The sequence below is a fragment of the Monodelphis domestica genome, chromosome 8 (assembly GCF_027887165.1).
Source record: "Monodelphis domestica isolate mMonDom1 chromosome 8, mMonDom1.pri, whole genome shotgun sequence".
Lineage (NCBI taxonomy): Eukaryota > Metazoa > Chordata > Mammalia > Didelphimorphia > Didelphidae > Monodelphis > Monodelphis domestica.
The window spans coordinates 186,199,950-186,226,387 of record NC_077234.1 but is presented as its reverse complement, the minus strand read 5'-3'; the positions used below and the strand labels follow the sequence as shown (position 1 = coordinate 186,226,387).

Below are 26,438 nucleotides of genomic sequence, written 5' to 3'. Positions count from 1 at the left end.
AATTATTTATAAATATTATAATATATTTATAATATATCCAATATAAATATATTATAATTATACATTATAAATATATTATAAAATTTATACATTTACATATTTATAAATTTTATATTTATTCATTAAATATCTTTATATTATATTTATTTATTTATATTGAAATATATTTAATAGATATTTTAAAACCTTGCTGTATGCTTAGAATCAATACTATGTATTGGTTCCAATGCAGAAGAGTGGTAAGGACTAGCCAATGGGAGTTAAGTGACTTGCCCAGAGTCACACAGCTAGGAAGTATCCAATGCCATATTTGAACCCAGAACTTCCAGCCTCTAGGATGGCTCTCAATTTACTGAGCTACCTAGCTGCCTCCATCTAAGACACAGTATTGATTCTAAAACAGAAGGTAAAGGTTTTTTAAATTTTAATTTAATAATAATTAATTAACAATTACTTAATTAATAGACCTGCCTATTTCTAACCTTATTGTCTTCTCTTCACAGTGTGGATCAGCCTCTACTATGTGGCTTTCTATGTGGTGATGACTGGACTGTTTGCCCTCGCCATCTACACTTTAATGTGGACCATAGACCCATACACACCAGACTACCAAGATCAATTAAAGTCACCAGGTAAATATGATGACTTAAATCGCTTCCACCCAATATCGAAAATATGCCATTTTCACCCGTGTCTGGATTCCTGCAATGTTTGCCCCGACGGTAACGCTGATGGTAAAAGAGGGCTTTTAGTTTGCAGAGTTTTTCCTTGTTAGAAAACCAACAAAAGCAATCAGATGCAGTTAGGTTCAGAATGTCACTTAATTTTTTAACAGGTATTTATAATGAACCAACTATGTGTCCGAGCCCGGTGGTGTTGCAGAGGGCAAGGCCAACCTCTGCTAAAGGGATGGTGTGGTCCTGGGCAGATCATTTGACATCTTTCTTTCAGGGAATTCCCTATGAATACAGGCTGCAAAATAGCCGATCTGAATTAGAAGGAGCTTCTTCACGGGGAGTTGTTCGGACCAACGAAATCACAGACAAAAAAATACGTATATTATTTGATAACGAGGACGATCTCACATTATAATTTGATTTTGGAGCTACTTGTACTCTTTAAAAGATGATCTTTCCAAGTACTGTATATTTTAACCCATTTAAGTGTGAAAATGGCCCCCAAAGCAGGTTCAAGTACAATCTATTTTCAAATAAATTTTACTGATGTTTGTTTCTACATCATCGCCTTTTCCTAAGCCCCTCCACCTTCTCCTTCCAGAAAGCAAACTCTTAAAGAATAAAAATGATCAAAAGAATAAAAATATAATCATTCATTAGAGCTGGATGTAGCATTTCACACTCGTAGATCCCCAACTGTTTCTCTGGGGATCATTTTGATCATTATAATTTTCTTCTTTTATTATGAATTTATTTATTTAGAATATTTTTCCACAGTTAGATGATTCAAGATCTTTTCCACTCTTCCCACCCCCTCTCAGAGCTGGCAAGCAACTCTACTAGGTTATAGATGTAGCATTGTTCAAAACCTATTTTTTACATTTATTAATTTATTTAGAATATTTTCCCATGGTTACATGATTCATGATCTTGATCATTATCATTTTCCCGAAAATATAATGCTTTTTTAAAAAAGCATTTTGTATAGAAGCTCTACTTGTAGATATTAGAATCCTATCTTATTTTAACGGCAGAGTCAACCAATAGGGGATCCGCAATAATTACATTTAACTTATCCTGCCTCAAAGATGTCACAGGGCCAAGTTGCCCTAGAATAGGTACATTTTATGCGCTGCCCACCTTTCCGCCTGCTTCCTCCCACTTGGTACCACAAAACTCAGAGTTAACAGAGTCAGAGAATTCTAGAATTGTAAGTAAGAACAGGCCTTGTACACTAGCTTAACCAATTTCCTGATTTTTCAGATGAGGGCACTAAGGTCCAGAACAGTTAAATGATAGGCTGCATTTGTAGAGTTGAAAAAGACTTTAAAGGCTCTCATTTTACAGTTTTGGAAACTGAGACCTAGGAAGGTTGAATGATTCGCCCAAAGTCACTCACCAGAGTCAAGATTTGAATCCAAGTCCTTTCCAAAAGCTTTTTGCAAGCTTTAAAGCACTATATAAATGCTGTGTGTTGTTATGATGTAAGTCTTTAGAAAGGCTTATCGTAAAGATAACTGGACTATGCAGGAAAAGACAAAAAGCCCTCCCTGAACCCGGAGAAGGTGACCTCTCTAGTTGGTAGAAAGGGCTTTAGAGGTGAAGTCAGAGTTCAGATATTGACTGCACCTGTGTGTGTGTGTGACTTTGGGAGAGTCATCCTCTCTGGGTTTTAGTTCCTTATCTACAAAATGAAGGACCTTTTTGTAATAATTGTCCAATTGAGGCCTCTGTGATCCTCCAGTGTTTCCTCTTACTTCCCTTGGCTCTCTTGGATCTCACCCTAGAAGTGCCCCAAGAGATGTCCTAGTCCAACCCCATCGTTTTACCCATCCGGAAACTGACGCTCATTTGGGGAACTAAGCCAAACCAATAGGAAGCAGCGGAGGTGGTCTTTCGACTCAACATCCAATATTCTTTCCCTCTCTGCTTCTCTACTTCTCCTCTGTCCCTAAGACCTTTCTTTGTGGCATGCTTATCTATCTGTTGCATCTGCCTATTTTACACTACCGCCCCCAGTCCCCAATCAATGGATTACAAACTCAATGACAAGCTTTGTGCCCGTTTAAAACTTGGTCTCCTACAAATAGCACACATCCCTGCACCTCCTTATCTTTATTTACAACATGAGAGGGGTGGATGAGGTGTTCTCATCCTGCCTCACCAAGTTTCTTTCAGCTCTGTAAGATTAAAATTAATCTCCAATAACTCCAAGGATGAACAACATTATTATCACCATTTAACACTTTGGGGGTTTAATGTTGCAAGACTCTAATCTCTTTTGCTTACAACCTGTGTGACCCTGGGTAAGTCTCTTCCTCTCCTTGGGCCTCAATTTCTCCATCTGTAAATGAGAAGGTTAAATTCGTTAGCCTTCCCTAGACCTGTGATTTGTGATTATGATGGTGTGATGTAAATTACCTCTATAAGCCGACTGTATTCCCTTTACACCTTTGTAACAACTGTTTATTCGGAACCTACTATGTGCAGTGTCCTGTGTTAGGAGCTAGGGATAATAAGTGTGGGAAAGCCCCAGTTATTATCAAAGAACTTAAATTTTGCTGGATGTAAGTCAGAGCAAATACGACATTTCAACTGATAAATATGCTCGTGATTATTTGACGATGAAGAGAATAATACGAATTAAGAGAATAATTAAAGATATATTATTAGTAGGTCACCCATCAATTGAATCTTAAAAGAAGTGAGAGATCCTAAGAGGTGGAGATGAGGAGGGAGTTCATTCCAGGCATGAGGACGGTGGGGAGAGACCAGAGAAGTGAGAGATGGATGCTGAAACCAAGGAAGGACAAGTCAGTCTATTATGTGCTCAAACTGCAACCCTCACATCCGATGTGAGCCCCCCTGCCTTACCCCAGACAGGGGAGGGAGGAAGTGCTCCCATTGGGCTGCTAAGCAGAGGAGCAGGTAATGTGCTTGTGGAAAAGGGGAAGGATGCAGCCCCCTCTGGCACGCCAAAGGTTCACCAACACAAGACTTCAATCCCCAGAAGTCCTTGGTATTTCCCAGAATTCCCTATAATCTCCATTTTTACAGTATTAGAACATGGTGTAAGTGAAGGTAAGTAATGACAAATCAACCTGGACAGCAGCCTGGAAGCACACTGTGAAGGGCTTTAAATGCCAGACTAAGGAGTTTTCTATTTTATTCAGAGGTAATAAAAAGATATTACCAGACGTGGGTTTGAGAAGATTTGTTTTGGCAGTGATGTGAAGGATGAATTAGAAAGAGAAGAGACTGGACAGTAGAGGTATAGTAATAAAGAAAAGACATAGAAAAGGTTACTGAGAAAAGATCCCAGGTGTATAAACATTTTAGCCACTTCTCTTCCCTGTCATGATTCTAAATGGTTTTTCAGAATGTTCAAACCAACCCATGGCTCCATCAACAACTTATCAACACACTTACTTCCTCCAACATTGACTAGTCCCATCTATAGTCATCTTGGCCAATTTTGCTGAGCATGAGGTGAAACCTCAGATATTTTCATTTTCATTTCTCTGGTTTCATGCCATCAAAATGGCTTTTTTCTCAACTCAAAACACTTTTAAAAATCTATCATTTAATTTATTCTCACACCTTTTATAATGAGAGAAGGCCATATGCCATCACTTGTTTTTACAAAGGAGGAAAAAAAAAGGCAGAAGGGGTACATGGGGTGTTTAGGGAGGACTAGTACCTCTGATATAAGGGTTTCCTAGCCCTTTTCCCAGCTGCTCATCCACATTTTATATCCACTTGCCCCCCAACTCTCACTTGTGACTCCAAGAAGCTATAGCATGAATAGTGGCCACATTTAGGTAAAACCATCTCAGGTTGAAGGCCTGAAAATTATTGATGAGTCAGGAAGAGATCTACCACAAGAATGTGAAGACTTCCCTTGGTGGAAAGGGCAGATGAAAACAGTTTATTCCAACAGCCACGAAGGTGACTAAAGCAGGTGCTACAGAGCACTTAGAGCAGTGATGGCAAACCTTTTAGAGACCAAGTACCCAAACTTTAACCCTCAAACTGCATGTGAGCCCACCGCCTTATCCCAGATGGGGAGGAGGAAGCGCACCCATTGGGCTGCTAGGCAGAGGGGCAGGGGATGAGAGAAATGCCCTCAGGTGTGGTGGAGAAGGGGAGGGAGCAGCTCCCTCCAAGATGTGTGCCATAGGTTCACCAACATGAACTTAGAGCTTGGTCAGAGATCAAAGACACTAAGGTCATCCATTGCACTCTGGGCCATTGACAGGCAACCTGACTTTCGTTTTGCTGCTGGACTTGGGTGATTCTGGAAGAAAGAATCTTCTTCACTTAAATCCAATTCATGCTCAAGTCAAGACATCATCCAGTGAAATCATTGGTTTTCAAAAATGCAGGACAAACAACAAAGGAAAAACACTAATAAGCAGGAACTTATCCATTTAGGTTTCTGAGTGGCACAGTGGATGTAGGCAGGTCTGAACCCAAATCCTGCCTCAGACAATATTTAGCTGTGACCCTGGACAAGTTACTTAACTCCATTCTTCAATTTTCTCACCTGGAAAGAGGGGACAACAATAGTCCCCACTTCCCAGAGCTGTTGTGAGGATCCAGTGAGATAGAGTTATGTATATAAAGCACTTTATAAATCTTACAGCATTTGCATAAATGTTAATTTTTCATGTTGTTATTGTTATTACCTAATGTAGAAAAACCCACAAAACTTGTAGAACCCATGACTCATGTTAGGACATTATTCCCTCCACTAACTAGGTTTATTGCCAAAGGGAAGGGAGGAATTTGGGAGGTCAAAGCCTACCAAGGATTTGTTGAGTGATATAAGGCAAGAAAAACTTGATCCTAATTGTGAGCAATCGGATGTTCACATAGATCTAAACACCCTGGAGCTATTTCTTGTGGAATTTCTAACACAGAGGGCTTTCCATCAGCAACTTGAGCTTTAGAGGGTAATAGACAACATTGGGCAAACAGATAATAAGGAAAAACTTGCATTCTAAAGGGGTGCAGAGGAATCGAGAAGGGTCTGAGGCAGGGGTCTAGAGAGCCAGACAATGGCTAGGACACAGGAAACAGTGAAAGTGTGACCTCCTAGGAAAGATCACTTCTGGTTTTCCCAGAGAAGCTGGGTCCTCTCATTCTATTAAATTGTCTTACGTTTATGGTGTCCCCCTTTTGTATTTTACTGTTCTTCTTGTCTGACACTTTATGACCCCATTTGGGATTTTCTTGGCAAAGATATTGAAGTGGTTTTCATTTCCTTCTCCAGCTCATTTTACAGATGAGGAAACTGAGGCAAGCAGGGTAAAGTGACTTGCCCAGGGACACATAACTAGTGTCTGATGCTGGATTTGAACTCAGGACTTTTTGACTCCAAGCCCAGCAGTCTGCTCTCTGGTGCCATCTAGCTTCCTTGTTTTGGAATTATCTCTGTCCATTTTGCTTTGCTTCAACATAAAGCAAGCATAGATAGTGTTGGACACAAAGCCTGGAAGACTTGGTACAGCTGACCCCTTCGACACTTATTATGTTACTGATGGCAAGTAATAGGATCATAGATATAGAACTGGAAGGGACCTCAGGATCCATTTGGCTCTCCCTGCTCCCATTTTGCAGTTAAGAAAACTGAGGCACAGAGATATCATCTATCAAAAAGGGATAATTATTGTACCTACTGCACAGGGTTATAGCATAACACACACAAATTACTTTTCAAACATTAAGCACCATATAAATATTTGTCATTTTTATTTCTGAGACCTGGGATTGTTTTATTTCTGTCATTGTATCCACTTGTACCTCTCACAATCCTTGGCACACAAGATGATTACCAAATGCTTCTTCCATTTGTTAAGAATAATAATGATTCAATGATTTCCCTAGGGTCAAAAAGTTAGGAATCATCTGAAGCAGGATTTGAACTCAAGTCAAATTGAATTTAAGTCCTCTGGACCACTTAGGAGTACATTATTAGTAACTTGGGAGGAATTGTTTCCTCCCTCAATGCCACCTTTTCCACTTTGGCAATCCACAGTAGATTGGGGTGAGAAGTTGGGCTCAGGGTTAGAAGAAGAGAGACACTATAGGAGGGAAAGAAAGGGAAAGAAGCAGGGAAAGAAAGGAGAGAGGGCCAATATGATTCTATAAACAGTCATTAAGATTTTACTATATGGAAGGTCCTGGATTCAAATGTGGCCTCAGACACTTCCTAGCTGTGTGACCCTGGGCAAGTCCCTTGACCCCAATTGCCTAGCCCTTGCAGCTCTTCTGCCTTGGAGCCAATACACAATATCAATTCTAAGAAGGTAAAGGTTCTATAGGGAAAACAGATTTTTTTATATATGTAAGGATTTGTCTCATAGTTGCTGTGTAAGGGATCAACATCTTAGTCTCAGAACTAGGGATATATATTTTTTAAATTGTGCATATCTATCATAATATATGTCCCAACCAGCTCCTCTCCATGGAATCTAACTACTCCATATACCTTCTGGATATTGTGATATTAATCGATGTTTTTGATGATAATAACCACTAGCGTTAATATATTGCTTTAAGATATATAAAGCACTTTGTCCCAGTCAATCCTCACAAGAACTCTGAAAAGTAGATACTCTTATAATCCCTTTTTACAGAAAAGGAAACTAAGGCACAGAATGGTTATATGATTTGCCTTGTTCACACAACTAGTAAGTGTCTGAATCAGGATTTGAATTTGAACTCAGGTCTTTCTCATTCCAAGCCCAGCACTCTGCCTACAGTGTCATCTAGCTCCTTAGGGAAGACAATCAGTCTTGTGACAAAGGACCACTACTTTTTCACATTTTACATTTACATTGTACTTTAAATGTTCCATTTCATTCGTGTGGTCATGTTAAAACAAGCCATCTTTAAATCTAATTAAATCCCCTAAAACCATGTTGGCAAAGGCATGGCATATGTGCCCCAGTGGCACAGAAGAGGCTGCTCTGTTCTTCCTCTCCACCACACCTGAGGACATTTTTTGCATTCCCCACCCCCTCTGTCCAGTCACCCAATGCGAGCACTTCCTACCTCTGCTGCCTAGGGTAATGCAAGGGACTCACAGGCAGATGCAGTTTGGGCATACGATCTCTAAAAGGTTCACCAACACTGCCCTAAACCATTTAAAGAGAGAAAGTCTGGTTCATAGGCATATAAGTGTCTGCTCAGGGGATGCTAAGGTTTTTAGCCCAGTTTCCCTGGATGATTAGTGCTTAATTTTGGAACAAATCAACACATGAGTCTTATGTATCCTTCCTTATTAGGAAATTAGGAAAGCCATTGCTTCCTATTTCCCCTGTTATATTGGGGTTAACTTAGATGACAGTTCATATTTTAATAACACAAATAAGAAAAGTTAAGCATTTTCTCTTTCCCCTCAGGAGTGACATTAAGACCAGATGTGTATGGTGAAAGAGGTCTCGAAATCTTCTACAATGTTTCTGATAATGCTTCCTGGAAAGATCTTACCCAGACACTTCACAAGTTTTTGACAGGTAAAGTAAAAACCTTTAAAAATGTTTAAATATTGATTTTCCAAGAAGGAAAATAATGGAGATTTATATCACATGTATCACTATCCCCACTTTCCAGATGAGGAGAACCAAGGCTGAGATGACAAATGTCTTGCTTACTATCACAATTACCTGAAGAGGAATTTAAATCCAATCTCTAGGATTCGAGTGGTGCTTTGTCCTTTCTTCCACCTCATCTCTCTAGACTCTGACTTCACAGATCTGTGTAGACCATTGAGGCATTGACTTTTTCTCCTCTGGAATTATCCTAATGATCAAAATCTCTCAGGCAATAGTTGGGAGGGGGGACTTTTTGGCCTGGATTATATAGATAATGCTTCATTTTCTTTGCATGTGTAGACATAGCTAATTATGTTTACACTCATACATAAACATCTCTGTGTCTACACAAGACCTGTATTGATGTCCTAGATCTTTCAGTGACTTGCCCTATGATTTTAGGCAAATTCATCTACTCATAAAAGGGGCCCTCAACCAACCTCATGAGGCCAAATGGGACCACAGAATTAAAAGCTCTCTGGGCAATTTAGAAGGAGGGATACAGTGAAATCCCAGTCAGATTCCATTATGATTCGATGCATCTTTCAGTGGATTTGATCTCTTCCCCCTTTTTGGGTCTACACCTGTGACCTGACTGGTATGTGGGACTCTTAGTCAAATAAAACTTTTTTTAAGGACATCTCAGTTGTAAAGTTCCCAAGGGCAATTTAACATTATATGAAATTTAACGTTGCACTTCTACAGTTATTTTTTTAAACCCTTACCTTCCATCTTAGGATCAATACTAAGTATTGGTTCCAAGGCAGAAAAGTGGAAAGACCAGGCAATTGGGATTAAGTGACTTGCCTAGTCACTTCCTGGAAGTCTCTGGGTCAAATTTGAACCCTGGGACCACCTATCTCCAAGCCTGGCTCTCTATCCCCTGAACCACCAACCTACCCCAATAGTTACTTCTAAGGGAAAGGAACATTGAAGATGGAGATGCACAAACAAGCAAGATGGTTCTTTCCATCAGTTCCAAGGCTGGTGAAATTGATTGTTTGTGAAACTGCTACCTTCCTACAGCTTACTCTCCAGCTGCCCAAGAGGAAAACATAAACTGCTCATCTGGGCAGTACTTCAACCAGATAGAATTTCACGCTCCAAACCACACCAAGTTTTCCTGCAAGTTCACAGCAGAGATGCTTCAAAATTGCTCAGGTCTGACAGATCCTAATTTTGGATTTGGAGAAGGAAAACCATGTTTCATCATTAAAATGAACAGGGTAAGTCGCAAGTTTCCAAAAGGCTGGTGTACATCATGAGTATTAAGACTCGATTCCAAGTACATTTTCCCTCCCTTTAGACAGAGGTAATATGGAATGATGGGACTCCTTGTACTTAACCAACCCAAGTTAAAGCAAAATCAGTTCAGGAAGATCTTCTCTCCCACATTTCTCTTTCATCCCCCTACTACAAATAAATAAAATCATCAATTGTTATCAAGTGCCTATTGTGTGCTAGACATTGTTGGATGCTACAAATGGAAAAATGTTTAGAACCATAATATAATCAGCCCCTTACAAAACCTTTCCACAAAATAGTAGTATAAAAAGTTTAAGAGCTATGTATAGGGGGACAGCTGAGTGGCTCTGTGAATTGAGAGCCAGGCTCAAAGACAAGAGATCATTGGTTCAAAATGACCTCAGATACTTCCTAATTATGCTACTCTGGGTAAGTCACTTACCTCCCTTCCCTCATTGCCTAGCCTTTACCACTCTTCTGCCTCAGAACCAAAATGCAGTATTCATTCTAAGGATGAAAGATAAGAGTTTTTTTTTTTATTTTTAAATAAAAAATAAAAGCTATGTGTACCCACTTCAGTTATGTTTATATGGATGTAAACACTTATATAAAGATGTGGTGTGCCATTATACACACAACAAATTTACTGAAAATTGTGGAGGATACAAATCAGTTTTACAAAACATAATTATATACAGGCATCTACATGACACAGTGTACCAGACATGGAGTCAGACTCATCTTCCTGAGTTCAAATCTGGTCTCAGACATTTACTAGCTGTGTGATCTTGGGAAAATCACTTAACCCTGTTTGTCCCAATTTCCTCAACCTTAAAATAATCTGAAGAAGGAAACTACAAACCACTCCAGTATCTCTGCCAAGAAAACCCCAGCTGAGGTCACAAAGAGTCAGACATGATTGAACAACATCAACAACAAGTGGAAATCAAATACTGGAACTGGCAAGGACCAGAGATCTTTAGCTCAGATCCTCTTAGAATGTGAGGCAGGAGTGAAGTGACTTGCCCCCTGGTTACAGCAGTGATGTATAATAATTCACATTTAAATTGTACTTCAAGGTTTATAGACCATTTTCCTCCTAAGAATCCTGAGAGGTAAAGAGTAGTGCATGAATTATGTACTACCTTTTAAAGCTGAGAAAACAGGTTACATGATATCAAGTGTTTCACAGTTAATAAATGTCAAGAGATAAGATTTGAACTCAATCTCTTGATTCCAAAATCCTCATTTTTTCTTTCCTTTCAGGTTAAGATCTCATTGAGAATATAATACAGAGAAGTGGGGTCTGTAGAATCAAAAAAGCAGAGATTTGGGGAGCTTTAGAAAATTACCAAATTCAAATCATTTTTATAAAAAATAAGCAAGGGGCAGTTTGGATGCTCAGTGGATAGAGATGGGAGGTCCTGAATTCCATAGAAACTTCCTAACTTTGTGACCCTGGGCAAGTCACTTAACCCCCAATGCCTAGCTTTTATCACTCTTCTGTCTTGGAGCCAATCACAGTATTGATTCTAAGATGGAAGGTAGCAGTTTTAAATCAAACAAATAAAACAATCTCAGGCCCATCAAAAGGAGATTGGACTATATTTCAAAGGTACCTTCCAGTTCTAACATTTGATATTTTTTTATTATGTCAGAATGGGATAAAATTTGTAAGCTAAAAGATTTGTTTAAGTTTGACTTCCAGTCCAGAGCTCTCCCTGTTACATTATACATAGGCCTCCCCATAGGAAGATTAAATGTGTATAGGGGTGTGATGGACAATACAGGCCAAAGAAAAGACAAGTCACTTCCCTCAGGAGTGATCAAGAAAGGCTTCATGAAAGCTTAATATTTGAGCAGGACATTGAAGCATAATTAGAATTTTTTTTTTAAACCCTTACCTTCCGTCTTGGAGTCAATACTGTGTATTGGCTCCAAGGCAGAAGAGTGGTAAGGGCTAGGCAATGGGGGTCAAGTGACTTGCCCAGGGTCACACAGCTGGGAAGTGTCTGAGGCCAGATTTGAACCTAGGACCTCCCATCTCTAGGCCTGGCTCTCAATCCACTGAGCTACCCAGCTGCCCCCCATAATTAGAATTTTGATGGGTGAAATTTTGGATTGAGAGGTAGAATGAGGAATATAAGAAATATAAGAAAAATAAGAAAATACAAGCAAATATATTATAATACTTTGCAATGTTGCAAAGTAAGAAAATATATAAATATAAGCAAAAAAATAAGAAAATCTATCATATTTAAGAAATGGCAAGTTGGCTGTTCTGGTTGAAGAAATGGGAAGTGTGTGTAGGAAAGGGATAGCTGGGAATTATGGTGAAAAAAAAAATTTAAGCCCATACCTTCCATATTGAAAGCAATACTGTGTATTGGTTCCAAGGCAGAAGAGTGGTAAAGGCTAGGCATTGGGGGTTAAGTGACTTGCCCAGGGTCACACATCTGGGAAGTGTCTGAGGCCAGATTTGAACCTAGGACCTCCCGTCTCTAGGCCTGGCTCTCAATTCACTGAGCTACCCAGCTGACCCATGGTCAAATTTTTAAGGACCTGGAATACTTGGTAAAGGAATCTGCACATTATCCTGTGGATAACGGTCAGCCTTTTAGGGTGGGTTTGGGAATTATTTATTAATACATTATCTGCAAATATCATCCAACAAAAGTGGAATTAATTAGGTTACTCATTGCTATGATCTTGGTGAAATTCAGAATTTAAAAATGAAACAAGATTATTCATAACATGCTGAAGTGGTTTGCCATTTCCTTCTCTAGTTCATTTTACAGATGAGGAAACTGAGGGAAACGGGGTTAAGTGACAGAGTCACTTGCCTAGGTTCACACAGATGTCAGAGGCCAAATCTGAACTCAGGTCTTCCTGACACCAAGCCCAGCATTCTATCCATTGAACCACCTAGCTACCCCAAATAAGTTAGTAGAATTCAATAACTAATAAAAATGTTCAAATATGTAAATATTATGCATTTAAGGCCTCCTCCAAGAGTCAATTTATTGGTGTTTTTTCCTCTAATAATATGACTAAAGTGACTTATAAATAATAAATAATATAAATAAAATGACATAAAATTCATTTCTTTCATACAAATGCAAAAATGAATTCATTTTCTAGATAAAGAGTAAAAAAAAAAGATTATTTACTAAATTATGCATAACTTTGACGCATCTAGACCACTACGAGGCCTCTACTAGAAATCAAAGAGAAGGATCTATATGTACAAAATTTCTTACAGCATCTCTTCTCATGGCAATCAAAATTTGGAGACTAAGCAGGGACAGAATATCTTCACCATTTGGGGACTAGCTAAACAAATCGTGATAGATGAATGAAAGGGAATGTTACTATGCCATAAGAAATGAGGAAATGGACAATTCCAGAGGAAATTGGTAATACTTTTAGGAGCTGGCACAAAGCAAATAGAAGTAGGAGAACAATTTATATAATGATAACACTATACTGTGAGACCTTGGGCAAGTCACTTAACTCCACTTGTCCAGCCCTTGCTGCTTTTCTGTCTTGGAACAAATACATAGTTTGATTTTAACCCAGAAGGTCAGGTTTTTTAAAAAAATAACAGTATAGAGAAAAACAATTGAGAGACTTTAGAACTTTAATCAACACAAGATCAAATATATGGCAAGGATGAAAATGAAGGACTCTGCTCACCTTTAAACAGAAAGGGTAAGAATGTAAAATGCAAAAGACAAACATTTTTAGACATGGCTAACAAGAGAATTTATTTTACTGTATTACTCAACTATCCATTCTGGGACTCATTTATCTTTGTTTTTTAAATTTTACCCAGCGAGGAAAAGGGTAGAGAAAGGGAAGGATGCTGTTTTTTAATCTTATAAGGAAAAGTTAAAATAATAAACAAATAGAAAAATAAATAGCTTTTTGATGTGTTTAGTGGATATGTCTTTTTCTTCCCCAGATAGTCAATTTTCGCCCGAGCAACAATAATACTGCTCCCAGGGTGGACTGCACGTATCTAGTAAGTATGGCCCTCTCCCTACTCCAGACCTGTTCTTCGATACCCAGGTTCCTAGCCAATACCTAGCAAACACTAGGTGTTTAATAAATGTTTGTTGATTGATAATAGACAAAATAGGAAATGAAAGTTCAATGAGTAAACAGTATAACTAGAGTAATAATATGATAATAATGAGACTAATGGGGCATTAATCAAAACACTGTTGAAAACAGAGAAGTGATAGTCCTAGTCAGACCACAGGAGGTCAACCGTATGCAGAGCTGGAGCCCATATTTTAGGAAGGATGTCAGCAAACTGGAATCCATTAAGAGGATGGCAACCAGAGTAGTGAGAAGGCTGGAACCTATGCTATGAGGATTAATTAAAATCACTCAAGAACCTAGTATCAATTCTAAGATAGAAGGGAGGGTTTTTTTAAAAAAAGAAAAATGACAAAAGGGACAGCTTCAGAGAAATATGACAAGATTTATATGAAATGATACGGAAGGAAGGAAGCAGAACCCAGAGAACAATTTACACAATGACAACTGTTAAATTTAAAATTCGTTTCTCTGCTAAAAGTATCATATTTTTATGAGGTTTATTGAATATTAAGAAATAAAGAAAATACAAAATAAGAAAGCACATGCCTAGGCACAGAGCCCATTCACAACCACTAACTCTACATCTTGTCTGCTAGGTAGATAGCCACATGTGCTTAGAAGTGGAAGCCGAGAGGCAAGTAGTGGTACAGTCTTTAAATACCCATTTTGTTCTCAGCCTAGGTGAGGATTCTCCAGTAAGATTTTAGGGAATTCTGGGAACTACCAAGGACTTCTGGGAATTGAAGTCCGGGGTTCAAATCTCCATCTTTACATTACTAAATTGTAAAAATGAACAACTTTGAAGGACTTACAGACTCTGATCAGCCTAATCATCAACCGTGATTCCAGAGGGCCCATGATGAAACATGGTACTCCATACCCCCTCCTGGGAGGGGAAGGCTGCAAAAAATGTAGATCGAGACATAATTTTTTAGGACCCAACCAATTGCAGAATTTGTTTTGCTTGACTACATGCTTGTACACATGTTACTTTCTCATTTGGGAGTTGGAGAAGTGGGAGAGATTTTTTAAATTATAGTAACAAATTTACTTAATAAAGGATGTTTTATCTAGAGAAGGGAAGGCTTTGGAGGGGGGAGGGAGATCGGTATTGTCAACTATTTATCAGAATGTCTTGTGCAAGAGATGAAATTTATTTTGCTTGGCTCTAGACTATAGAATGAGCAAGAGCAGTAAATGGGTGTTATACTGAGATATATTTCAGCCTGATCCAAAGAAAGAAACTTCCTAACAATTAAAACTATTCAAAATTGAGTCAGGACAGTCTGGTAACAAGATCACTGAATTGAGTCAGGGGATCTGGATTCAAATTTTTCCTTTCTGAGCTTGTTCTCTCACTCATAAAAGGACAGATAGATTTCATTAAGGAGCAGGGCATTCTATTCATAGCTGTGCTGTTTGTGGTGGCAAAACACTGGAAAATAAGGGATGCCCATCAATTGGGGAATGGCTGAACAAATTGTGGTATCTGTTGGTGATGGAATACTATTGTGCTCAAAGGAATAATGAACTGGAGGAATTCCATGAGAACTGGAATGAACTCCAGGAAGTGATGCAGAGTGAGAGGAGCAGAACCAGGAGAACATTGTATACAAGAGACTGATACACTGTGGTACAATAGAATGTAGCAGGCTTCTCTACTAGCAGCAATGCAATGAACCAGGACAATTCTGAGGGACTTGTGAGAAAGAACTGTGGGAGTAGAAACACAGAAGAAAAACAACTGTTTGATTACATGGGTCAATGGGAACATGATTGGGGATGTAGACTAAATGATCATCCTAGTGCAAACACTAACAACATAGAAATAGGTTCTGATCAAAGATACATGTAATACTCAGTGGAATTGTGTGTTGGCTATGGGGAGGAGGGGAGGGAAAGAACATGAGTCTTGTAACCATGGGTAAAAATATTCTAAATCATCTAATTAAATAAAATTTAAAAAAAGAAGTAGGGCATTCTATATTTCAATCCAATAAGCATTTATTGGACATCTGCTCTATACCACCTCAGTGGAGGTCTTCAAGCAGAGATTTTATGACCATTTACTAGGCAATGCTAGTTAGGTTTGGATGAGATGACTTCTGAGTCACCTTTCAATTCTGAGATTCTATAATTTGAGTCATTCCAAAAATGGCAATTAAAAAAAAAAGAACTACTAGAAATGTTTTCTTACTAGTTTTAAATGTTTATGCTGCCACAGAATCAAATTTATGGTGATTTCACGTTTCTTATAACCATCCTTTTGCCTAATAAAGCAATTATTAAAAGCATAGAAGTATATGTTGTTTCAAAAAAAACCCCTACGAGAGGTAAGGGCAGAAATCAACTTACTGACACTTGGCCTAGCAATGTGTCCAGCATAGCATCACTTAGAGAGAACTATTCAAAATGCTTGATGATAGTTCTACTGAAGAACCAAGGCAGTTTTCCTTCCTCCTAATATTATATTGTAATTCATTTTCTATATACTTATAGTGTTCATGTTGTTTCTACTTGAGAATGGGAGCTCCTTGAGGGCAGGTACTGTTTCACCTTCATTGTGAAGTGCCCCACAGTGCCAAGTAGAATACTTGCTGAAATACTACTTCGTTTTTTCTTAATGATTATAAAAATAAAGTTTAATTGAATTCACATTAGCAGCACTTACCACACATTACCAATTTAACACTAGGAAGTACATAGAATATAACATAATATTAATAGTTCATAATATATTACCATTTCTTTCCACCAGAGTCCTATCTGCCAAGTTTTTTAAAAGTTCATATTTTTGCTGCCAAACTTGGAACATTCTCTCAAACTAAACATGGCTATCTAATTGGTATATTAGTTGAAAAAGTATCAAAAAATTGCTCACAGCTCTAGGCCTTCTATATTTCAGTAGAAATCAAATAAATATTTTTCATCATCTTTTTCAAACTGAAGATCCAATACTAGATAATTTGTTGGTTCTATTAGCAAAAGTTTTTAACAAAAACAAATAAGATATTGATGAATTCTAAAAAAAAAAGGTATAAAAGAAAAACTATATCCTGGTCTCCACATAGCAATAAAATATACTCAATTCTTATTCCTACACACAAAATTAAGCCAGCAATTTCTGTACCTGTGCATATATTTTAGCTTGACCCCATCTGAGATGGACAAAAAATGTTCTCTTAGAGTTTATTTATTTATTCAGTAATGTATTTGTTTAGATTTACCATATAATTAAATATATTTATATTTATTCACTATTATACTTAAATTCCACATGTCAAGTTGACTATAAAGATTTTTTTTTTGCAGTGATGGTGAACCTTTTAGAGAGCAGATAACAACCTCAGGTGCACACAGAGAGTGGGAAGGGATCAGTCTGGCCCCATATCCCCCTGGCTTTCTAGTAACAGACTCTGGTGAACTCTGTGCTGGGGTGACAGTGGGCATGCCCACAGAGAGGACTCTGAGTGCTCCCTCTGGCATGCATGCTTTAGGTTCATCACCACAGCTCAATAGTATTGGCTCGTTATTTATATTATCACTTATCTGTTAAGCTATAGTATAAATTTGTTAAATAAACAACTTGCCACTAACCAAAATATTTGGATTAATTGTTCATTTCTTATACCTAGGAAGAAGATCACAAAGACCTCAAGCCACTAGAAGTGGACTACTACCCATCCAATGGTACTTTTAGTCTACATTACTTCCCTTATTATGGAAAAAAAGCACAGGTACATTTTTCAATTCATATGTTTCTATTATTCTGACACCACTGGATTCTTAGACAATTGAGCCAGCAAATAGAACTCTGGCCTTGGAGTCAGAAGGGCTTAGATTAGAGCCACACCAATGACATTTACTAGCTGTGGGACCACAGACAATTCTTGAAACCTCTCTGCCTTTAGGCAAAACGATCAGCTATACACTTATTAAAGATCTGTGTTCATGAAGAAAGTTCTTACATTGGCTACATACACTTCTTTGATGTTGCCTTGTGTCCTATTTTTATTGACATTCTCCAGTGAATGCTACAAGAATTCTCTTTTGTCAAGTCAACTACCAATGACTTGGCCTCTAACATCACTGAAAAGATTGTGACCTTCCTCAACAATCTTCTTCCACTCCTCAAAACTTCACAGCAGTAGCAACTCTCTCCCCATCTCTGGTCACAGAGGAAGAGGCATCCCTATACCTGATCAAGCACTAATCCTTCTGACTGAGCTCTCAATCCCATTCTTTTCTACCTTCTTCAGCACTTTGCTCCAAGCATCAAATTCCTCCCACAAATCAAGACATCACCCCTGTGATGTTATTGGTCTTCTTCAAAAATGAAGGATGAAGGACAAGTTTCCTCCCTTTCATCTTCATTCTCTGGGCCTTTATCTACAAATATGCTTGGGTCAATGTGGTCCCCCAAATGCCTTTTCCCCTGACTTTAAAAAAGATTATAATCTTGCTTTGCATCACCTTTATTTCTCACTATATTTTCTCCTTTTCCCTCACTCAATAAACTACCCCTAGCAAACAAGCAAAAAAAAGGCGATTCAATAAAATTTATGAGCAAACACATCATATTCTAATCTATAATCAATAATAATCTGATTTCTGCAAAAAAGAGAGGCACATTTTCTCTCATCCACCTTATCCCTTTTACTAACTTCTGAAAAGTTACCTACTCTGGATACCTTTATTATAACCGATTTCCTCCTCAATCCTCAATTTCCTCTTCAAAATTGACTTTTACGCCTGTTACTTAATGAAATTGTTCTCTGTAGATGCCAATGAATTCCTATTGCAACACCACCTCTTTCTTCCTTAGATGGTTTCAGAGACATATAACACACTCTTGATTCTTCTAACAAGAGTCTTTTCCACTGACCATCATCTTAAGGTGGATTTCCTTGGGGTTTTATAATTGAATCTTTCCCTATGTTTGTAGTACTCTCCCTTTGAAATCTTAAGTTCATAGCTTTAAAAATCTATGCAAGTTTCCTAGCTGGGTGACCCTGGGCAAGTCACTTGACCCCCATTGCCTAGGCCTTAACAGTATTGATTCTACAATGGAAGGTTAAGGCTTATACCATCACACCCTAACCTGTCATCTGAGACCTGAGTCTCCAGTTGCTTGGATGCTCCATCTTCCAACTGTAGAACTCCAAATAGATCCACAATTCGGCTTTCCCTCCCTAAATGTTCTGACACCATTGCCACTTATTTGCCAGTCCTCCCAGATTTTACACTTTGGCGATATTTGCTTATATGTTTGCCCTCACCTTCAGTAACCAAATCCTCCCATTCATTCTACCACTGAAATCCTGCCATATGCCCTGGGCTCTCGATTCCCATTACCACTCCCCCAGGAAGGCCCTCCTCATCACATGTCCAAGATGGATCCGGTGGCCTCTTCCACAATGCTGCCTCTGTCTTCTCTAATCTAGTGTGCACAGCAATGACCGACTGATTCTCCTTAGTCGCAGATCTTCTGTCACTTGCTGCTCAGAACAATCTAGTGGTTTCCTATTCCTTAAGGAATTCGATTTAAAGTCTTTCTATGTGCCCCATTCTAGTGCTTCCCTATTCTTCTGGCCCTGCTTCACATACCCCAACCGCTTGCTGCTCTAGTCAACCTGGATTATTCACTCTATTAAACTAACCCACTTTGGTTCTGGACTACCTTACAGCCAAACAGCTCCCAGCCAATTCTAATGGTCGGCGCTCTGCTGGAAATGTCCTTCCCTTCTCTCTAGCTCTCAAATGTCCACTGGCTCTCTAAGGTTCAAATTGAATGTCATGTCCTCTCCCCAGATTCCAAGGCACTCTATGACCCCTCCCATTTCCCACCTTCGGTCATGTCATTTTCTCCAGACAGCATCGTAAGCTCTTTAAGGGCACTTCCTTTCTTCTCCAGCACACTTATATTACATGTATCACTCTGCATTCGATTAGAAAATCCTCAGGGCAGGAACCCTCTTACCCACTACTTCAAAGAGATAACTGGTGGCTAGTAAATGTGGATAATAAATATCTGAGGAACTGATCGATTAACTACTAGTGTGGTCTCTGATGTCAGGAAAAATGATACATGTAGAAAAACAAAAGGTATCATTTTAGGCTCACTGTGGCCTACGGGGTACCCAGTGTTTCCCTGACAATCTTCCTGTCGCAACAAACTAACTCATTTCTTTCCTCGGTTACGGAAAGGTATGCCCTATTTTTTTTTTTAACCAAAAGGGGATAACAAACGAAGTTAGTTGCTCCTCTTAATCTTGCTTTAAGTGTATTTGCCTCAAACAAAGTATATCGAATCAGGTCCTGCATGTACTTCTCTACAGTACGTAGTAGCGAATGATGCTAAAATAATGGTGAAAAGGGCTTAGATGTCTGAATTAGTCTCTTGCTACGACACTCAGGTTTTGCTGGGGAATAGGACACGATTTTCCTGGCCAGTGACTGGTTCCAACAGCAACCCTACTAGAATCACGTTTCATACTTTCCTTAAGTTTGTTGCTTTAAGTAAAAAAAAAAACTCCATGAAGCCCTAAAATTATTATCCATCTTGTGCTTCCCTTCCAGCCCCACTATAGCAACCCATTAGTCGCAGCCAAATTCCTCAACATACCCAAGAATAAGGAAGTCATCATAGTGTGCAAAATCATTGCGGAGAATGTGAGTTTCGACAACCCCCATGACCCTTACGAAGGAAAAGTGGAGTTCAAACTTAAAATTCAGAAGTGAGACAAGCACCGTTTGCACTCCGGGCGAAGACTCTTTCAAGAAGGCTGGCCAACATTCAGAAAATGACAAACTGCCGCATGTTTTGTACTGATTCGCACTTCTGTCCCATATGAAATCGGCTTCAATTCTTCCCCCTCCCCCTCCTCCAACGTCAATGCTAAAGTCAACTTGATCATTTTTGAGAGGCAACTGGATGAAAAGCATTGGCAATTTCCTATGACATCACTACTTCCACGGCTCCATTAACTAGTCTTTCGGTAAAGATTTACTCATCTATTATAGCAACTCTTACATGGAAACCATTAATGAAGGCCACTATGATTGACACTTATCTTTGTAGTCACTTGCCTTACTATAATTCCACGTATTTTTCTATTGTTAACAATTACCAGATTAATGCAAAGGCCATTAAATGTGTCATAAAATAATGGCATAAAATAACATGTTCTATATTCTTGTTTTTAGTCATGATGTGAAGCACTAAGATATATATCCAAGTTATTCTTATAGTAACTAAAATAGTTTCCTTTAACTGGACATTTACTAGTTTCATTTGGATTATTTTCTGATGTTAAAAAAAGGAACTGATGTGAAAACTCAACTATTTTGATGTACTTATTTCTTTTAAGTTTCCATAATAAGTGATTTTTGGAGGATAATTATAAAATATAAAGCACTAAATATTCATTATTTTCTTTTGTAAACCTGGCATCTGAACTTACTAAGTGGGGGCAGCCAAGTGGCTCAGTGGATAGAGACCTGGAGATGGGAGGTCCCAAGTTCCATTAATACTTCCTAGCTGTGTGACCCTGGGCAAGTCACTTAACCCCAATTATTTAGCCCTTAGTGCTCTTCTGCCTTGAAACTGGTACTCAGTATGGATTATAAGACAGAAGGTAGAATCTTAAAAAAAAAAAAAGGTAGCCAACTAAGTAAATATTGCATGGTTTGGCTTTAGTTGGGCTTTTTTTCTTAAGCAGTAAAGAATGGGTCCCACATAATTAATCTAGAACATTGAATTTGCAAAACCGAACACGTCCAGGGTCCATCATGACGTCAACGCTGGCACTCCATCCTCTATTGCTGGTTGTAACACTCTCCACACCTTGGCAGGCTATCTCTGGGAGCTGCTGGGGGTTAAATTGCGATCATACAAACCCTCTGGGGAGGAGTCTCGCTACCTATTTAAGGGTTAGCCTTTGGATGATGGATGCCCCATCTGTCACTAGGCTCAGGCTCGAAGCTCAGTATGGAACACCAGTGCTTAAAAAACTCTGCAGACAGCTTGTCTTCACAGGACCCAAGCTTTGGGCTCACTAGCCATCACTGAGCCAACTAACCTACTCATTTTACAGGTGAGTCCCAAAGAGAGGGAGGGGTGGAATCAAGGTAAGAATTCCGAGTGTTCTGGAGCAGAGGTAGCAGGCAAGTAGCGGCGACCCTCGAGGGAAGCCTGAACCAGATTAAAATGCAATTGGAAAATATTTCATAAAATAAACAAAATTTCAATAAAGCATGTAAATAGGACATTCCACAACTTGGGTACAAATTGGTGGCCCCTCTTTCAATTGGGAGTTTGAGGACACTTTTCCAGGAATCTCCAAGTCCAGAGATCTTTCCATTATGCTCCATTCCTCACTTTGGGGTTGCTTTTGGAGTTACAAGGATATTTCCTTAGAACAAGCTTTGGTGTCTCACCATCACTTGCACCCATTTGTTGCTAGAGTTCTTGTCTTGAATCAAACAAGTGTTATTAATACATTTTGCAGAAGAGAGCCTTTCCAATGCTTGAAGATGGCTATTATGTCCACAGTTCCCCACTACTCCCACCACAAGCCTTTTCTTTTTCTTCTTCTTTTCCTCCTTCTTCAGGCAAAGCATCTGGAGTCTGTAAACGGTCTAGGTGTAACACCACAGTTTGGCAGTGTACAGAAAGATTAGATCATAGCCTAAGATCACAGAGGAAAAAGGAAGCGCCTGAACTAGAATTATAAGCTAAGTTTCTTTTGTCTAGACCGTAGTCTCCTTCAGGAAAGATCACCACTATCTTGACTTATTATCAAGAACTTGGGGGGGGAGATTTAAAGAAATGATAACCAGAAACTAACAGCTAAAAGGGAATTCCAAATTATATAGGAAGTGACACATTAAAAACTATTCATTGGAATTAAGATTGATCTAAATGTTCAAAATTCAACCCTACATTCTGCTTTGAGGGTAACATTTGTCAACTTTCCACAAAAATTATTTAGCATTAATAGTGCTGATCCATAAAAGACTTGACTAATATCTGAGCCTGTTTACTCATCAATAAAATGGCATAGGAAAAAAAATTATTTCTACGTCAAATCCTTAGTCCAATTTTATAACTCACCATACTGAAAATGCAATAAGGGACAACTAGGTAGTTCAGTGGACTGAAAACCAGACCCAGAGATAGGAGCTCTGTACTTGGGGTTCCAATTGGGTCTTAGACACTTCCTAGCTGTATGATCCTGGGTGAGTCACTTAACCCCCATTGCCTAGCCTTTATGCTCTTCTGCCTTGGAACTAATAGAGAGTATTGATTCTAACGGAAGGTTTAGAAAAAGAAAAGAAAATGCAAAGAGATTTGATTATCCCTAAAATTTAAAGACTATACTTGGAAATATTCAATAACTAACGTGTCTAATTTCAATGCAATTGACTATTTTGGTGGTAGACAGACAATTCACAACTATGCAGAAGTACAATTTCCACGATGCCCTTTTGTAATCTCCATTAATACTATTGAAATAATGCCCAAGAAATACAGAGCTACACAAGACTGGACTGGGAATGGCAGAATATCTAAGCAGTGTGTATACAAGTCTAAAATTGTATTTCAAAACCAAATGAAAACTCTTCTATTCCTGTTTTGAATTTTCTACTCCTCTTTTTCTCTCCAAAAGCACAAATAATTAAGAACTGGTTAAATATTAATTGGCTAAATAAGTAAGAATTGGTTAAATAACAGTAATGTTTGCTAATCAATTGCTGAAATGTAAAATAAAAGGAATCAGCTGGATATAAAGTACATTTCTGAATGGTTGACTCAACTATGTAACTGTATACAAAGAAGTTACTTTAAGAGCAGGAGGGGGCTTTTGAAGATAGAAAGAAAGGCTAAGGTATCAGAAGCATGCTTCTAATGTGGATCACAAGAGAATATCTAAGTGGATGAATGAATGTGAAGTTTGTTTGGTTAATGATTCCAGCTTCTTCGCCCAAACATTGTTCTGGAGTTACTTAGTTGAATAGATTAACTGATCTGAGCCGCATCTTTCCCTATTTAATCCCTTAAAATGGTTTAAAAATAGAAGATCTGTCAAAAGACATATAACAAAAAATGTGATATACATATGAAATATTTATCTTGAATAATCAAAAGTTGATGACACATTTATTTACATGGGTACTTTCTTTCCTTCTAAATTCCACAACTTATTTATTAAAGCATATCAAAATGAAGTAAATGGCCCTAATTTTCACTTTCTCCTCAACATTCATCATTTTTTAATGGCTAGACACCCTAAAAAAGAAAAATCCAGTGTTATGATGCTAGTTAACTCAATATGAATTCATAACAAATTAATGGAATAAAGAACAGGCTGTATGGGTTTATTCATATAAATCAATAAAAGTATGTCAAACCTTTTTGCATTACCTATCATTATCAGAGATGAAAAGCTGTCCCGATTATTAGGGCACTGTTAAAGTTATCGTCTACCAGAAAATAAAGCCATCTTATATGTTATGTACTTTACTGTCTATCTCCTTTGGTCTTCCAAAAATTAGTCAGGAGAACACTGCTTGTTCTCACTCCCCCACCTCCATACAGGTGAGTACTAGAGCCAGGTATAATCAGCATGGGAGGCCAAGAGAAATAAAACCCCTCACAAATGCAGCATCAGGCAATGCTGGGAGTTAAGAACATCACAAAGTTTACCACCAGGGTATGTATTTTAGGTCCTGGCAATTAAATTTCACTCACTTTTTAAAGCAAAGCCAGACCAAAAAATATTCTAGACAGAATAATCCTGAATTAGAAAAACACAGAGCTTCTTTAAAATGCCCATGCGCGTTTTATTAATAAAAACTAACAGTGCCAAGTTAAACAAGTCAAACAATTAAAGTCTCTTTAAATTCCATAAAATATTACAGAAAAGTTTATTTGTGTTTCAATAAAAAGGCTATTGTCTTTGAACAGGCAGCTGACAGCATTTGTGCAGTTAATTTTGTTTTGTGAATAATTTTAAAAAGAGACTACACCACCTGCCTGAAATGTCTTTTTTTAATAAAAAAAATGAACTATTAAAAATGATTGACAAATTTTGAGTTAAAAAACTGTTAAAACATTTTCTATATTTAATTTCAACTTTATAATAGATTACAGGAAGATGCTTACGAAACAAATACAAACATTTGTTTCAGTATATGTCTTTAACTGATAGACTTATAAGTATGTAAACAACTATATAATAAAAAGTTTCCAAAGTCTGCCTGTAAGAAATCAGGCGAATTTTACATAAGCAATAAATCATTCCAAACCTTCAAGATATTTTATATAGCTGCACCAGCATGGCAGTAAACTTTTGCCAAACAAAAACTTTTTTTTTAAACCTTTTTAATCCATACATACCAACATAGAGAGGAAAATTATATAAACTTGATGGAATTACAACAGTAAATATAATTTAAGGGAAATAAATTCATAACATTTATGGAGCTTAATGTTTAAAAAAGGGAAACTTGTTTTTGATTGGTTCTTTGGACATTGCATGATTTAGCAAAATAAAAACACATCATCTTGCTATCCGTCAGATAGTGGCACCACTCAAAACACTCTTCAAATAAATGGCCATTCAGTGAACCATTTTCCACAAAAGGATAGCCTTTTATTTTCATTGATGTGGATGAAGTACAATTTCTTCAACAAATTCAGCAAAAATTGTTAGGGGGCAAAATGGACATTCAAGTAAAAAATATTAGAAAACAAAACACAAAATCCTACCGAGTAAATAAATGGTCTGCATTAGCACACTGGTATCAAAACACACATTCACACCACATTTTAAAAATCCTACGAAAAACAATCCTTGCTTGCTTATCAGAGCCGCACTCTCTAAATTTAATAGCTTACCAATATTTCCTTAGGGGTAGGATCAAAAATAAAAATAAAAATCCACATTTTTTAAAAAAAGTTCTCTTCCCTAGAACAATTTATTCCTGAAGCTGAATTTGAAAGGAGGGAAAAGTCTACACGCCAAGAAATCAGTCTTCATCATCATTTTCATTAAAGTCATCATCATCGTCATCATCTTCCCCAACATAAGACACTGGAGTTTCAACTCGGGAGCCACTGTACTGGGAGCCGTTGGAACTCGTTGCCAACATTCCATCTGTACCATTGGTAAAATCACTGGAGGGAAAAAAAGAGCAGCTGTCACAAACGTTTCCATGCTGAAGTCCCCCCCACCCACTCAATCACCAACTGAGAAGGGCAGTGCATTCACGGTACAAGTTTTTAAGTCTGTACCCAGAAACGTAAATACGTAAATTGACTGACACCGATGGTGTACCTTCTGCCCCTACCCTGGAGCTTTCCCTTGTAGTGGCATGTTCGTCTTACAGTATTCCTATGAGAAAATGGTGACGGGTGAAGAAAGGAGCTCTCCAAAGATCTAGGATTTAATCAAGGTTTCACAGTAACCACAGAAGGATCACCAGTGAGAGGTCGATCTGCGTACTGGGTTTTGTTCTGTTTCTTTGAAAAATAGCATCGACTGCAAATGAGCATATTTTCACCAATAGCCTCTATTAAGCAACTTGTTCCAGATCACAAGTAGGTGGCTGAGGCCATTTCGGTGCTCTAATTACTGACCCACGTAGTTCACGGGACCTCTAGGCTAGAGCTTGCCACGGTGTAGGCAAGGCGAGACTGTACTTTGGCTTGAGAGGCACACGCCTGGCCGGCCGTAGGACCTCTCCAGATGGGAGTGTTTCTGGAGCATTTCTGGGATTCCAAGCTACGAGATTCAGGCTGAAA

At 38.2% G+C, this 26,438-nt stretch overlaps 2 protein-coding genes across 10 annotated transcripts in view; one reads left to right on the top strand and one right to left on the bottom strand.

The window, feature by feature from the left end:
- ATP4B (ATPase H+/K+ transporting subunit beta) overlaps positions 1 to 24,219 on the top strand; it is a 46,377-nt gene extending 22,158 nt beyond the window's left edge. For both annotated transcript variants that reach the window (XM_056807566.1, XM_056807567.1), the window contains exons 2-7: positions 504 to 632; positions 8,087 to 8,200; positions 9,305 to 9,504; positions 13,488 to 13,547; positions 17,266 to 17,367; positions 20,210 to 24,219. In XM_056807566.1, coding sequence (XP_056663544.1) covers positions 542 to 632; positions 8,087 to 8,200; positions 9,305 to 9,504; positions 13,488 to 13,547; positions 17,266 to 17,367; positions 20,210 to 20,371 — 729 coding nt within the window. In that variant the 5' untranslated portion in view covers positions 504 to 541 and the 3' untranslated portion in view covers positions 20,372 to 24,219. The remainder of the gene's footprint in view (positions 1 to 503; positions 633 to 8,086; positions 8,201 to 9,304; positions 9,505 to 13,487; positions 13,548 to 17,265; positions 17,368 to 20,209) is intronic.
- A 235-nt stretch (positions 24,220 to 24,454) lies between these two features.
- The window catches only part of TFDP1 (transcription factor Dp-1), a 112,132-nt gene continuing 110,148 nt past the window's right edge, over positions 24,455 to 26,438 (bottom strand). For all 8 annotated transcript variants that reach the window (XM_056807563.1, XM_016424901.2, XM_007501240.3 and 5 more), the window contains exon 12: positions 24,455 to 25,811. In XM_056807563.1, coding sequence (XP_056663541.1) covers positions 25,664 to 25,811 — 148 coding nt within the window. In that variant the 3' untranslated portion in view covers positions 24,455 to 25,663. The remainder of the gene's footprint in view (positions 25,812 to 26,438) is intronic.